At 37.3% G+C, this 16,320-nt stretch overlaps 2 protein-coding genes across 2 annotated transcripts in view; one reads left to right on the forward strand and one right to left on the reverse strand.

Moving 5' to 3' along the window:
• LOC125240250 (TBC1 domain family member 4) overlaps positions 1-1,003 on the reverse strand; it is a 69,168-nt gene extending 68,165 nt beyond the window's left edge. Inside the window, exon 1 of the mRNA XM_048148083.1 lies at positions 861-1,003. Within this exon, the coding sequence (XP_048004040.1) occupies positions 861-980 (120 nt within the window). The 5' untranslated portion in view covers positions 981-1,003. The remainder of the gene's footprint in view (positions 1-860) is intronic.
• Positions 1,004-4,069: 3,066 nt separating this feature from the next.
• LOC125240251 (P protein-like) overlaps positions 4,070-16,320 on the forward strand; it is a 50,677-nt gene continuing 38,426 nt past the window's right edge. The window contains exons 1-2 of the mRNA XM_048148087.1: positions 4,070-4,179; positions 5,453-5,569. Of these exons, the coding sequence (XP_048004044.1) occupies positions 5,454-5,569 (116 nt within the window). The 5' untranslated portion in view covers positions 4,070-4,179; position 5,453. The remainder of the gene's footprint in view (positions 4,180-5,452; positions 5,570-16,320) is intronic.

Raw genomic sequence — 16,320 nt, forward strand, 5'->3', positions numbered from 1 at the left:
TGGCTCCATCATGGAGCCTCCATGACAAGTTTCAGAAACCTACATCAGATTTTAAATTTAAATTATACCTATACATATAAGTACAGGGCCGATTTTTGAGTCTCACTGTCACTAAAATACCGGTTGAAAACGGTGAATTGCCTATTATTTTCAGTGACAATTTTCTGAATTCGAACGCGTGAGACTCAAAAATCGGCCCCCAGAATGGCAAAAATTTTGGGTACACACCATGAAGGGAAATTCCTTACGAAAAATATAACTTAATTTTATTTTGATGAAAGCGACGAAAGCAAGATGATTTTTACAAATTGACTCCATCCATGAATGCTTTAGTTATTTTAAAACAGAAATAAATGAAAAAAATACCTTTGATACAGGTAATAACCACATTTACTTCACATTTATGGCAAAAAATGACTAGGTACCTAACGTAACGAAAACAAATGTGTGACTTCGGGTCGCTACCTTGAAAACAAGTTTATGTCCATGGATGATCGTAAAACAATAATACATACAATCACGCCTGTATCCCATGAAGGGGTAGGCAGAGCACATGAAACTACTCAAGTTTCAGTGCCACTCTTGGCGAATAAGTGGTCGATAGATATTAATATATTTATTTATTAATATAATTTCGACGGGTACCTCGGCGGTCGAGGTGGTGTAGCGGTTTATCACGTCAGCCGCGTTAGCTGGAGACCCGGGTTCGATTCCCGGCTTCGCCACTAGTGGGCTTGATCGCTTTTTCTTTAATGTATAGTATCTATTTCAGTTTGAAATGATTGAATTCAAGTAGAAACGACAGAGGAAAATCACGTAAAAAATCGATTACCATGTTTCCGGTTCCTCCTTCAACTTACCTTATCATTAATGCCACAAGTTCTGATCTCCTTCAGCAGCCAGGGCAGCATGACAGTTGACAGCCGACGGTCGGTGGCCGTGAAGCCGAGATACGTGACAGCTGTCAAACGGGTCTTCATGGCTGACAGGTGCGATGTCAGGACTAGTGGGTACTGTAGGTAGGCGTCATGAAGGATGGTGTAGGCTGGAAGGTAAAAAAAAATATTAGGTACAGTCACCTGCTTATAATTATGTGATGATTTCTACCGGGTGCCCGGTAATATATGGACAACCTTTTAACCACCAAGAGGGCACCTTATACTGGTCCAGAAAATCGACTTTAAGGTTACCTTAGTAAAAGTCTCCTGGTTTTCGAGATTTTCACACTTTTTAAAATTTTAGATAGTATTAAAATTTTAAAAAGTGTGAAAATCTCGAAAACCAGGAGACTTTTACTAAGGTAACCTTAAAGTCGATTTTCTGGACCAGTATAAGGTGCCCTCTTGGTGGTTAAAAGGTTGTCCATATATTACCGGGCACCGTGTATAAAAACACTTTTATAATTTCAGTGTAGAATTAAAATTTTGAAAAAACCCCCGACCGCGACATAGTAGACCGATTTTCACGAAACATAGCTAAGACACTCCCGAATAACTCAGCTTTCAGACAAAAAAAAATCTAAATCGGTTCGGGGGGGGTTTAAGAACAATAGAGTATTTTATTAAAATGTCTGTTTAAGATACTGACAGTTGATGAATGACAGTTGTGCCAAAAGTGCCTCATATAAAAGACCTCGTGCTTCATGCTTTTACGTTCTCTCTAATGCTAGAAAAAATTAAGTGTATACCTTGTCACATTAACGTCTTGTTTGAAATGTCATACGATTGTCAAACGATTTAAAGCGACAAGGTACAGAGATCATCACTTATTTATGCCGGTGACTGTAGGTACAGTGAACTCATGAACTGCGAATTTGCATGGATAAATTATGAATTAATTCATTGATAAATTCACCATGCACTTTTGCAGCATGTTTGCAGCACACTGTATGTACCTGACACCTGTTAAGTCAAAATTAAGCGTTGCAGCGATTTTTATAACCCCATCTCGTCTGTATAAGGGTTAAACTACCTAGACGTAATTTTGTTAGATTTTTAATAGTTATTTGTTATACAAGGGGGCAAAGTTGTATTTTAACGCCGAGTGTGGAATTGAAAAACGAGCAAGTGAAAGGATTCTATAGTTGAACCACGAGCGAAGCGAGTGGTTCGAGAATAGAATCCTGAACTTGCGAGTTTTTTAACACACTAGAAGTAAAATACATTTGCACCCGAGTGTAACACAAAACTTTTCCCCTCACTATAGCGAGGAAACTACAACGCAAAAAATGCGTTTATCACTGATTCCAGTAGTTCCACAGGTGGTAAATCATCTTTATTACTAGATTTACCTACTTTTATCAATTTTAAAACAGTTAATTTGACTATATTCAAGGTCAAATTACTTTACCCACTAGTGGATAAAATGCGTTTTTACCCGCTGCTATTAAAGGACAAAACACGTGTTTCCGAGCTAGGGAGGGGAAAAATAAGAAATGCATCCGGTGCATTACTTTGCACTCTTGTGGATAAAATGCAAATTTGCTCTCTGTTTTCGAAGAATCAAGAGATCCTGTACCATTTGGTGTGGCGAAATGAATTTAATTTTGTATTTTGTTGATTATAGCTACTTGATTATGTAAGTATATGCTTTACGAATAACAATTAAAGTTTCGCAAGCGACATTGAAACCTTTGCATACCTACCCTACAGTACGACAAAAAATAGGGGTAGATTTGACTACGATAGTAGTTGCCATGGTTACGTAGTAACAAACGTCGTACTATTGAAGATTTAGGTAGGTAGGTATTTGAATTACATTTTAACATAATTGGATTACCGCATATCAAGCACATCTATGAATAAATAAGTAAATAGGCCGTTAGAATAGATACGACTTATGTTACAAGAATAGGTAAATACTATAATAAAATATTTGTATTTTTTTCCTTTCAATTTCTTTGAAAGGAAAAAAATGCAAAAATGTAGTTTCTACTTACTACTATTCCTAGTTTTCTACAAGGAATGGTAGAAAGTAGAAAAATGTTTGAATTTATATTTAATTTACGCTGTAAAATGACTTACCTAATACTTTTCAATTAATCTAAACATTATTTTAGACGCGTATCAATAATCAATCAAATCGCACAAATTGTTTAAATGTCAAAATGTTATTTTTCCTCATTTACAAAATAAACATTAACGCACGTAATAAACGTAAAACCACGAACATGTTCAAATCAATAACTTCAACAAACTGAAACAACATCTTGATTTTACCACAACAACGAGTTAACACGGCTTTCTCACTTATATCACTTACGTCATCATTTTAAGGCATGTTTTTATTTGAGTTCACATACGAAAACAGTATTGAATTCGATGCTCGACGTTTTCGTACTATCAAAACAAAAGAACGAAGGCTACTAAACTGATGAAAACATAAGCTGGAAAATTCTGTCCTTTGTCAGTCATTTAAGCGCCATCTAGCCTTTTATATAAACAACACTCTTTACTACTTTCCTCCCAACACAGTGTCATCTACCGTTGAATAGCGGAACTAATATCTCCACGGAAGTCATTCTCGTTTGTAATGTTTCTACAAGATGGCACTGTAATCAACAGAAAAATGCGCCATCTAGTGACGAATAGCAGACTACAGTACGTGTTTTCATACGATACGCTTTAGTTCAATAGTTTACTACAAGATGACGCTATAACAAATAAAAATTAAACTATGTCTAGCGCTGAATAGCAAAACTGATACTTATTCACGGTGCTTATAATCAAATTTTTCTGCCATCTAGTGCTCAAAAGCAGAACTAATGATTTACCTGCTTATTATAATTTTGGTTTGAAATGTTAATAATAGATGGCGCTTTAGTTCATAAAAATACTTTTATTTTATTTTGTTTTGTTGTTTACATGTTTCAATTTATTAATGGAAACATGTTATATGCTAAATCGAAAATAATTAGACTTTCTAATACTTATTTCATGGATACTGTATACTGTATGTTTGTATATATTGCCAGCGTATTTTACTTATAGTATATCTATCTTAATTGAATTAGGGTAGGCCTTTAAAGCATTCCTCAACTTCTCGCATGAAATGAGGGTGTGGGCATGTTAAGAACTACCGTTTTATATTATTTAGTCAGTTTTATATAGTATCTTGTGTCAAGTATGTTTAAACGACTAATATTATTATTGTGATTAAAGGATTGTACAAATAGTGAAGGTTAGTATTACATTTACATATTTCTGGAATTTGAGGTTGATTTCGGAAAATATCCAATCCAAGACTTTCCTGACTTGACTGTGAATTATCAAGAATTAAGTTTTTTAGGGTTCCGTAGTCAACTAGGAACCCTTATAGTTTCGCCATGTCTGTCTGTCCGTCCGTCCGTCCGTCCGTCCGTCCGTCCGTCCGTCCGCGGATAATCTCAGTAACCGTTAGCACTAGAAAGCTGAAATTTGGTACCAATATGTATATCAATCACGCCAACAAAGTGCAAAAATAAAAAATGGAAAAAAATGTTTTATTAGGGTACCCCCCCTACATGTAAAGTGGGGGCTGATATTTTTTTTCATTCCAACCCCAACGTGTGATATATTGTTGGATAGGTATTTAAAAATGAATAAGGGTTTACTAAGATCGTTTTTTGATAATATTAATATTCTCGGAAATAATCGCTCCTAAAAGAAAATAAAGTGCGTCCCCCCCCTCTAACTTTTGAACCATAAGTTTAAAAAATATGAAAAAAATCACAAAAGTAGAACTTTATAAAGACTTTCTAGGAAAATTGTTTTGAACTTGATAGGTTCAGTACTTTTTGAGAAAAATACGGAAAACTACGGAACCCTACACTGAGCGTGGCCCGACACGCTCTTGGCCGGTTTTTACTTATGCGTTTTCTAAGTATACCGCGAAGGTCTACAGCTAACAGAACCACTAGTTTATACCTAACTACTTACTTAAAAAATGACGGGGTGTTTCAAGTTTGACGTGGCTGTCTGTCTGTGGCATCGTAGCTCCCGAACGGAGGAACCGATATAGATTTTTTTTGTACCTACTTATTTAAATTTTATTAACCCCCGACGTAAAAACGACGGGCTGTTTTAAGTTTGACGTGGCTGTCTGTCTACGGCGTCGTAGCTCCCGAACGGATGAACAGATTTAGATTTTTTTCGTTTGAAAGCTAAATTAGCCGGGAGTGTTCTTAGTCATATGTTTGTTGGAAATCGGTCCACTATCGGGGTTTTTCACAAATTTACATACATACAGTCACGCCTATATCCCATGAAGGGGTAGGCAGAGCACATGAAACTACTAAAGCTTCAGTGCCACTCTTGGCAAATAAGGGGTTGAAAGAAACCGAAACTGTGACATTGCAGTGACAGGTTGCCAGCCTCTCGCCTACGCCACAATTTAACCCAAAAATTAAAAAAAATTAATTAATTTCAAAAATTAATTTTTGTATTATGGTTATGTAAGCATGTGTGCATTGCAGGATGCCGGATGACTTGTCCAGCTGTTCTTCCAGCAGTTGGCGCGGGCTCAAGCTGGTCACCGTCACCGGCTCCAGCTGTGACGCCGATGTGTCCATGTCCACACTAGACGCTGACCGGTAAGAGATGTATGCAGGTGTTGCAGGATGATTGACCTGTCTAGCTGTTCCAGCTGGTACAGCTTGAAGCTGGTCATGGCCACCGGCTCCAGCTGTGACGCCCATGTGTCCACAGTAGACGCTGACTGGTAAGGTATACTTTGATGTATATCGATATCTATAATGGCACTTCTACAGCAGGTATACAGCGTGCAAACGTGTCCGTTTTCACATTATCCGATCCGATATCAGATGTCGCAAGGATTTCAATGGAAAAATCCAAGATGGCGCCTGTAATGTATGTGATATCGGTCCGATATCGGATCGGATAATGTGAAAACGGACTAACGCGAGTGTGATTTTATTACATTGCGGGTCAAATTATATTGTATGGATAAAAAAATATTTAAATTTTAAGTAAAAGTTAACTACTTAATTACCTACATTTCTTATGTCCTGTAGTCACCACCATTGAGAGATTTGCCCGTATTAGGTTTACACCCTGATTGCTTTTCATGTCATGATTTCATGTCAGGATTATTAACTACTTGTTCATCGCTAAGTGTTAAAATAGACACAATTAATCTCTATTTGTGAGGTTTCACTCATTCTCGGGCGACCTTCCGAGTTTAGACGTCATCGGCTTAGGCCCAAGGTCAAACTGTCAAAACTGTAGAATTACTTCTGACAGTTTGACTTTTGGTAACTAAGTCACGGCTCATGGGTTCGGAGCTTGGGGTCCACTGTGACAACTAATCCCAAGATTTGAGGCACTAGTTTTACGAAAGCGACTGCCATCTGACCTTCCAACCTGAAGGGTAACTAATAGGCCTTTGGCATTAGTCCGGTTTCCTCGCGATGTTTTCCTTCACCGAAAAGCGACTGGCAAATATCAAACGACATTTCGCAAGTAAGTTCCGAAAAACTCATTGGTAGGTACGAGCCGGGGTTCCAACCCGCGACCTTCGGATTGAAAGTCGCACGCTCTTACCGCTAGGCCACCAGCGCTTGAGCGAAAATGCTTATATGGAAAGAAGCCCTCTTTCAATTTGGGAATTATAGTTAAATATTACTAGTGTTTTTAACTAGATTTATCGAAAAAAAATTGTCCATTCAGGGTGCCTAGCCGAATGACACAAACGCTCACGAAACGCTCACGAAACGAAACGATAGTAGATATCTATCCCTATCGCTCTTGCGTATTGACGCGACAGAGCCGGACTATGTTTCGTTTTCGTTTGGCGTCGGAGAAATGCCATTCGGCTACGGGGCCAGAACAACTCAGTTAAAATATATTGCGAAAAAATCTTTAAAATCGAGGTTCCGCTCTCGACTATTTCCTGCGCCAAAACTTAATCAATCGAAACGAAATTTGAGAATATGAATAACAATGAAATTATTTGTGTCGGACAGTTTAGTTTTTTTGGCTAATAGTTACAAATTTTGAATACCACACCTTTTTGCGCCATAATCAAAAAGGCCGTTTTTGGAAATTTTTATTTTGGCTCTAGCATCTTTAAAAATAACAATATCAAAAAATCTAAACGGTCCGACACAGATAAAAATAATATTATTCTGTGTTGAAAAAATCAGTGCTCTATCTTCAAAAACCAGGGAGGAAATAGTCGAGAGCGTTTGTATGGAGAATTGACCCCCTGTATCGTCTTAAAAGCCTGACTGAATAACAAAGTACGAGTATTCGATCCCCTGTAACTCATGTTTACCTACTCACAACTAGAGATGGGCCGAATATGGACTTTGCCGAATACGAATATTCGGCCGAACATTCGGTTCAGCTCTTACCGAACCGAACATTCGACCGAATATTCGGTTACGCCATATATGTTTAAAGCGGATGTTAAGATTAAAACTATTAAATGATTGATAATGTTTACATATATAATAAGTAAGTACATAATAATTATGTTACTACAACTATGTTCTTATGATTTAGTGGATAACTAAAACTTAGTTAAAACAACTGTGAACTCTCGATTCTTCTCAACTCTTAACTACAGTTTTTTTATTATATTTTGACACATAGGTTAGAGTGAGATCAACAAATTTAATTATATCTTTTTAGTAGTTCCTTAGAAAGTTACTAAATTAGGAGCTTATTATTCAATGGAATACGTAAGATCTTCATTAGTTATATACTTTGTTTATTCGGTAAATATTCGGCAGTGCAACCGAATTATTCGGCCGAATACGAACATTGAAAAACTTGCCGAATACCGAATATTTACCGAATATTCGGCCCATCTCTACTCACAACGCAACTGATAACATAACCAACCAGTCCGAACGCAACCGCCGTTCGCACCGCTCGTCGGCCATTTTCTAAAAAGTTTACCGCGCGTATTTTCCTTTTGAAAAAGTTATTTGTATGTGTATTATAAATATTCATTGTATTTTAATGGTGTAGTGTAACAAAGGCATGTGATTATTCAGTTTGAATTGTTTTAAATAGATATGTATGTTAATTTACTGTTATAAAAGTTTCATCTTTTACTGAAATTTACGGCAACATCCTTGATTTCCGACTTGGTTTTAGGGTAACTATTAAAAAAATACTATTTGGCGTTATATCTATGAATTTTTTGTCAATATTCAATCGTGTTTAGTGTTACAAATCTTAAAAATTATTGAAAATTTTGCTTTGACTACTGTAAAACTGTAGATACTGTAATTTTATCTCATCACACATTTTTAACCCCCGACGCAAAAACGACGTGTTAAGTTTGACGTGTCTGTCTGTCTGTTTATCTGTCTGTGTGTGTCTGTCTGTGGCATCCTAGCTCTCGAATGAATTTAGATTTAGTTTTTTTTTTGTTAGAAAGCTGAATTAGGGAGTGTTTCATGAAAATTTGTCCTCTCTATGTCGGGCTTTTTTTATAATTTTTTTAATTTTGTGGTTAGGTTATATGAAAAAAATCACTATAAAATCTACGTTTTGTTAACTCCCCTTTGAACCAGTTTATGATATCGAAGACGAGCAGTGTTAGGGTTAAAGTAGAATAACAAACACGTTAGACATTGTTTGTAAACAAGTAAATGAGGAGCGGACGCTATGTAATAAGTAACTGAGTTTCGCGTAACATTTTTCACCACACCAACCGGTAAGGTTTTCATGATTCTTCGAAAACTAATAGTAGCAAAATTGTGTTTATCTATTATCTACAAAGTTTATTCATACAAATTTTAACTTTCCAAATGATTTAATACTTTAATATATAACATAATAAAACATTAGGGACATAAAATTATCTTATAATAAAACTAACTATTAAATCTAAAATTAAACTTAAAATAAAATAAAATAAAAATTAAATAAACTAAATAAAACTAAAATTAAACTCAAGTAAATCTAAAAACGGCCCCTGTGGCCCATAGTACCGAAGACGCTGGCAGCATTTCCTCGCTGGATTGTCAAGCTAATACGCTGAGCGAGGAAGCTGCCAGCTCTTCGATCGCCGGTGGCGTCTCTTAGTCTCTTCGATAAGTCCTTGAAGAGACTCAGAGCGCCAGGGCCCCACGGACCAAGGGTCTCGACGCCGAATGGAATAAAAATATATTCGGCGCCGAGACCGCTGTATTTTCCTACCTTATTTTAACTTGATGTGTTAAACTGGCTGGTAGAATTTACCTATAGCTGATGATTTTGAATTATAACATACTAGCTTTTGCCCGTGGCTTCGCTTGCGTTAGAAAGAGACAAAAAGTAGCCTATGTCAGTCTCCATTCCTTCAACTATTTCCACTTAAAAAATCACGTCAATTCTCTAGTCTAAGGCATATATCATATTATTGAACTTGGCTCTCATTTCACATTTATATTTTTGATGGGATATCATTACTTTTTGTAGGTATTTAAGGCTACGGGAACGCTTATTAATATTCACTAAATTTACTAGAAAATCTAGGACTACTATAGCGCCATCTAGTAAACCCCGGTTGAACTAAAAATGTTTTTATTGAACATATCACTTTTCAAAAATGATAAAAATTTACCAATTTCTAATTTTTTCCTGTGTATTCACCTAATTACCTATCTTCTTGCCAAATTAGAACTTTCTAGGCCATCTGGAACTGGGTTAGAGTTTATGTCTATAATATATTATGTATATGATAAAAATGACGATTTTTGGACGTTATTATCTAAACAACCGTTTGAGATGTGTTTATGAAATTTGGAGCACATATGTATCTCGCAAGTCTCAATATATGAGCCAAATTTGACACGTTTAATTAAAATATTTTTTGAGTTATGTGGGGGTCAAAGGTGGCTCCAAATGGTTCGTGTAATATTACACACGGTGCTGCTCGCCAGTTCTTTTACTTGAACTTGGCTTGACACGCTGCCGCGTGCATTTTGCGTGCGCGCATTTTGTTCGTGTTGGTGTGGTGAAAAATGTGTTTGGTGGTAAAGTTTGTTTTACATTCGTGACAGCTGAAACCCTCACAACAGTCACAATAACATAATGTTCGGAGCTGCTGGTCTGATACGAAACTAAATAATAAATGTAACGTAAATAAATGTATGTCACCGAACATGAGCTAATCATTGAAAATAAACCATGTGTCACACTTGCTCTGTATAATAATACCGTGGGCAAGAATCATAGGAAAACAATTACAGTATTAATTACGGAAAGATTGTGCTTCATTATGCACTGAAATTGATTAAAATCCCGCAGTACTTATAGTCAGAGTTTATGATTAGATTTTCTTTCCTAATATGTCATTTTGTCGTGAAAACGTCTTTTAAAACCTGTAGTAGAAGAGTCAAACAAAAAATCGGACTGAACTACGAGGAATTTGGCCATCGGACTTTCCTTCTAGTGCGTTTTCACATTATCGGATCCGATATCGGATGTACGTTAGAGTTGAAAAAAAAATCACTCCCCAATTTACGTGTAGTACCCTGATAAAACATTTTTCCCCTCACTAGCTCGGAAACACGTGTTTTGTCCTTTAATACCAGCGGGTACAAACGCATTTTATCCACTAGTGGGTAAAGTAATTTTAACTTGAATAAAGTCAAATTAACTGCTTTAAAATTTATAAAAGTAGGTGAATCTAGTAATAAAGATGATTTACCACCTGTGGAACTACGGGAAGCAGTGATAAACGCATTTTTTGCGTTGTAGTTTCCTCGCTATAGTGAGGGGAAAAGTTTTGTGTTACACTCGGGTGCAAATGTATTTTACTTCTCGTGTGTTAAAAAACTCGCAAGTTCAGGATTCTATTCTCGAACCACTCGCTTCGCTCGTGGTTCAACTATAGCATCCTTTCACTTGCTCGTTTTTCAATTCCACACTCGGCGTTAAAATACAACTTTGTCCCCTTGTATAACAATTAAATAATTATTTTTCCACTTTTTATTTTACCACTTTGTAGGGGTGTTTGATATCCATATTGGTAAGTACCAAATTTCAGCTTTCTAGTCCTAACGGTCACTGAGATTTTTCGCGGTCGGGTGGACGGACGGACACACATGGCGAAACTATAAGGGTTCCTACTGTTCCTAGTTGACTACGGAACCCTAAAAATACCTACTGCTTTGAGTGATATTTGAACTCATTTATATAATCAATCACTTAAGATTTTAATCGCGTTAAGCCTTTTGTAGCCATGAACAATTTATATTAAACAAAAATTAAAATTTTTAAAAAACCCCCGACCGCGACCTAGTGGACCGATTTTCATGAAACATGGCTAAGAACACTCCCGACTAACTCAGCTTTCAGACAAAAAAAAACTAAATCTAAATCGGTTCATCCGTTCGGCTACGATGCCACAGACAGACACACACAGAGACAGACAAACAGACAGAGACAGACTTATAACACCCCGACGTTTTTGCGTTGAGGGTTAAAAAACAAAATAATAATAATAGTTATTTGTTATACAAGGGGGCAAAGTTGTATTTTAACGCCGAGTGTGGAATTGAAAAACGAGCAAGTGAAAGGATTCTATAGTTGAACCACGAGCGAAGCGAGTGGTTCGAGAATAGAATCCTGAACTTGCGAGTTTTTTAACACACGAGAAGTAAAATACATTTGCACCCGAGTGTAACACAAAACTTTTCCCCTCGCTATAGCGAGGAAACTACAACCCAAAAAAATGCGTTTATCACTGCTTCCAGTAGTTCCACAGGTGGTAAATCATCTTAATTACTAGATTCACCTACCTACTTTTATCAATTTTAAAGCAGTTAATTTGACTTTATTCAAGGTCAAATTACTTTACCCACTAGTGGATAAAATGCGTTTTTACCCGCTGGTATTAAGGGACAAAACACGTGTTTCCGAGCTAGTGAGGGGAAAAATAAATTGTGAAGACAATACCACGGGCTTATTAAAAATAATGTCATTAAAATCCGCCAAGTCATAACTACTCATAACCTGCAAGAAATATGTACTTATCTTAATAACTATCTTAGCATTAAACTTAAAGGTGGAAACCCATTACACCATATCATGCTATGACCGTGCTATAAACGTGTCAGGCACGGAATGTAACGCGACACGGATGGCTATGCCCACTACAACGTGTCCACATCATTTCATATCCGGGCATAACGAGTTAAGTGACCGTAGTGTCCGCGTATCATCCCCGTAGCATAGACGAGTATAGTGACCGTAGTGTCCGCGTATCATCCCCGTAGCATAGGCGAGTATAGTGACTGAAAGAAGTATGACAACGCGTGTATAACGTGCTTCAAACGGTCACCATACGCGGTTATACCGCTTTACATCAGGCGGACCGTATACTTGTTTGCCACCGACGTTGTATAAAAAAAAAAATACCCCGTTTGACCGCCTGCACGCACCGTTCTATCACCGTTGCGTGCCATTCACGGAGCGTTTCGACACCGGCAAAATATCCTCGCCGACAATATTTGACGGTCCGTGCATGGCACGCTACGGGTATGATCGGTGATGGAACGGGCTAGTATGCATAGCCTCATACTTTGTAATACAAAGAATATTTTTTGTCTGACACGTTCATAGCACGGTCATAGCATGATATGGTGTAATGGGTTTCCACCTTAAGAACCACTTATAACAACAGAAACAAGACATTCTGTTTCAAAATGTCTGTTAAGACATCCATATATACAATGACATTTTCATTGCTCCCAAGTGTAGTAATCCTTGCACCTTGTTAGAACAATGGATGTTTAAATCAATGGTGCATTTTTTCCGACACGCTGATTTAATATGAAGTATTAAACCGGCCTGGAGCATGTCGGGCTATACTCAGAGACGCTTGACATTGTCGCATTAATCCATAGGTACTTAATATTATAAATGGGAAAGTGTGTGTGTCTGTTTGTTTGTCCGTTTTGTTTGTTCTTGACAAAACGGAGCGACGAATTGATGTGATTTTTTAAGTGGAGATAGTTGACGATGGAGAGTGACAGTGACAGGCTACTTTTTGTTTCTTTCTAACACCCCACTTCCCTAAAATGGGAGGTGGAATTTTGTATGGAACATGTCATTAGCAAGTCGTTTTGACAGTTCTTAAAAAGAAGCTGATTTGACTAGGAGGCAAGTAGCCTATTAGGTACTGTTGAGCATTGTTGTGTATAAATGAATAGGTCCATCTCTCGGTGAATTCGCTAATTAATTTGAATGACCTACGCTCGCTAAGCTCGCTGTTTATTATTAGACTCTTTCGCTTGCTCAGGTATCAATATTGGCACGTGCGGTTAAACAACAACTTGGCCTCTTTTAAAACAAATAACTTTTTTATAATTACTCGATTGACAGATTTATCTATTACAACTGTCGAGTGATGGAAAAATACCGGTTTAATCTGGTTACACGAGCGGCAGTGATAGCTAATCGCTCGGATAAGATTGCTTCAATATCGCATATCGACACAGCTTTTTATTCCGATACCCGAGGGAGGCTATGAAAACTGTTAATACTTAATAGTTTTAACTATAAAACTCCCGTGAGACTCATACATATTTAAAAAATATTTTAAGCGGGTTACTCACGTATTAAGTCGATATAGCGTTCGACATGTTTCGGTTCAATTTCGAGAACCTTTCTCAAGAGTAGCCGAAACATGTCGAACGCTATATCGACTTAATACGTGAGTAACCCGCTTAAAATATACTTAATAGTTATAGACCGTCAACCAAATCTTGTCACTAGAAAAAGCCGGCAAATTTGAAAAATCGCGGGCTAGCAACACTAGTTTTGAAAATCGGTGGAAATTCGCGTGTCATTTGTATCTTATCTGTGGAAACCTCCACCCTACGAAAAAGAGAAATAAATAGCATATATCCAATAGCATATATCTTTTTAATACATTATCTAATTCGTAAGGAAGTAAAGGATGAGTATACGCGTTTCATATGCTTTTTTTATTAGGGAGGCATTCCAATGCTGCAGGACCAATGAGCCCCTTGAAAAAAAAAATATCTGTGGCTGTTCGACGTACATTGCTGGTTTTTGTTCGTTTTATAGGGATACCATACTTTAGTTCGATGTACATTGCTACTGCCAAACTTTGGTTGACAGGCTATATTTGTGCAACGAGAGAAGAAAGTTGACATTTGCAATAGGCTACTTGCCTCAAATCAGCTTCTTTTTAAGACGTGTCAAAACGAATTTGAACGACTTACTATTGTCCCAGAGCTGTAAGAACCTCTTCTTGACACATGACAACGTCACAAAACGTAAACTCGCGCAACCTAATGACATTTTAAATAAAATCCTATAATAATATTTAAAAAAACCAAGTACGTACTTAAATAGTATTTTATGCGACTGGCGTTTAAGTGAGATCAAAAGACGAGTGGCGTGAGTAATTTGAGGCGAAGCCGAAAATTGTTAATATAGACGCCACGAGCATTTTTTGACTCAGTTAAACACCGTTGCATACAATAGTTTTTCTACGACCATGCACTTACTTTTTAATAGTTTTCTAGAATAACTTTCGTGAAATTCGCACTATTTCCTGTATTTTGACGCGTCGGCCTCCCCTCTGTTCCTGCACTCATCCTGTCGCTCGCACTCCCCCGCGCCGCCGCCAGCCCCCGGCGCCCCGCGAACCCCGCTATATTTCAATAAAAACGTCAAAATAATGTCAGACACGTCAAACTTATAACACCCCGTAGTATTGCGTAGGGGGTTAAAAAGGCGTGACGTGAGGTTGAAACTGGATATACGGTATGTCACGACGTTTTTTTAGGGTTCCGTAGTCAACTAGGAACCCTACAGTTTCGCCATGTCTGTCTGTCCGTCCGTCCGTCCGTCCGTCCGTCCGTCCGTCCGTCCGTCCGTCCGTCCGCGGATAATCTCAGTAACCGTAAGCACTAGAAAGCTAAAATTTGGTACCAATATGTATATCAATCACGCCAACAAAGTGCAAAAATAAAAAATGGAAAAAAATGTTTTATTAGGGTACCCCCCCTACATGTAAAGTGGGGGCTGATATTTTTTTTCATTCCAACCCCAACGTGTGATATATTGTTGGATAGGTATTTAAAAATGAACAAGGGTTTACAAAGATTGTTTTTTGATAATATTAATATTATCGGAAATAATCGCTCCTAAAGGAAAAAAAAGTGCGTCCCCCCCCCCTCTAACTTTTAAACCATATGTTTAAAAAATATGAAAAAAATCACTAAAGTAGAACTTTATAAAGACTTTCTAGGAAAATTATTTTGAACTTGATAGGTTCAGTAGTTTTTGAGAAAAATACGGAAAACTACGGAACCCTACACTGAGCGTGGCCCGACACACTCTTGGCCGGTTTTTTAATTTACAGCCATTTTTAACCCCCGACGCAAAAACGACGGGGTGTTATAAGTTTGACGTGTCTGTCTGTCTGTCTGTGTGCGTGTATCTGTCTGTGGCATCGTAGCTCCTGAACGGATGCACCGATTTAGATTTAGTTTTTTTTTGTCTGAAAGCTGAGTTAGCCGGGAGTGTTCTTAGCCATGTTTCATAAAAATCGGTCTACTATGTCGCGGTCGGGGGTTTTTTCAAAATTTTAATTTTGTGGTTAGGTTATCTCATAACAAAGTTGTGTCAGAGTATAAACATGTTTTTAAGGTCATTTCTCAAAATTTTGCCACCCCCACCTGTCAGTACGTTTATGTTAGAACTTTTTTTTTAGTATACAATATCTTCATAAATAAATTATCAATACATATTAAAAGACAGTTTTTACATAGAGGCCTGATGCTTTGAAATCGATTTATTTTATATTAATGAAATAAATAATAATTGTAACTAAGTTTTGTCGTTCACCTTCCGTGTCCCAACGCGGAGTACTCATGTTTCGCGTTGTTAAAAGTACACAAATTATTAACTTTACTTACCTTTATTGCTGTATTTTATTTGCATATATCCTTAACTTTTAAAACTAGACTATCTGATAATAATATTACACTTATGTTCCAAGTTATTTGGCTTTAAAGTTTGTCCACGGCCGTTTTTGTCGTTGACCTGTCGAGACAAACTCGCAAGCACTGTACGATCCCACTCCACCTCTGCCGCCCCACCCCGCATGAATCGAAGCCGCCAGTATCGGCCATCACCTGCAAGCAACGGCACGTGCTCACTACGCCTTGATTAGAAAATAGAAAATTTTAATTACCTCGAACGGGAGTTTGTAACGGGTAAGTAGTCGCTATTCTGTCAATCATAATTTGGTTATTGTTTGAGATACTGCATTAACTGTAACATATGTTTCGTATTTTGTTGCTTAATTTTTAGGCACCTAAATATTTAGTTCGTTCGGCAA

Source organism: Leguminivora glycinivorella, chromosome 27, assembly GCF_023078275.1.
Source record: "Leguminivora glycinivorella isolate SPB_JAAS2020 chromosome 27, LegGlyc_1.1, whole genome shotgun sequence".
Taxonomy (NCBI): domain Eukaryota; kingdom Metazoa; phylum Arthropoda; class Insecta; order Lepidoptera; family Tortricidae; genus Leguminivora; species Leguminivora glycinivorella.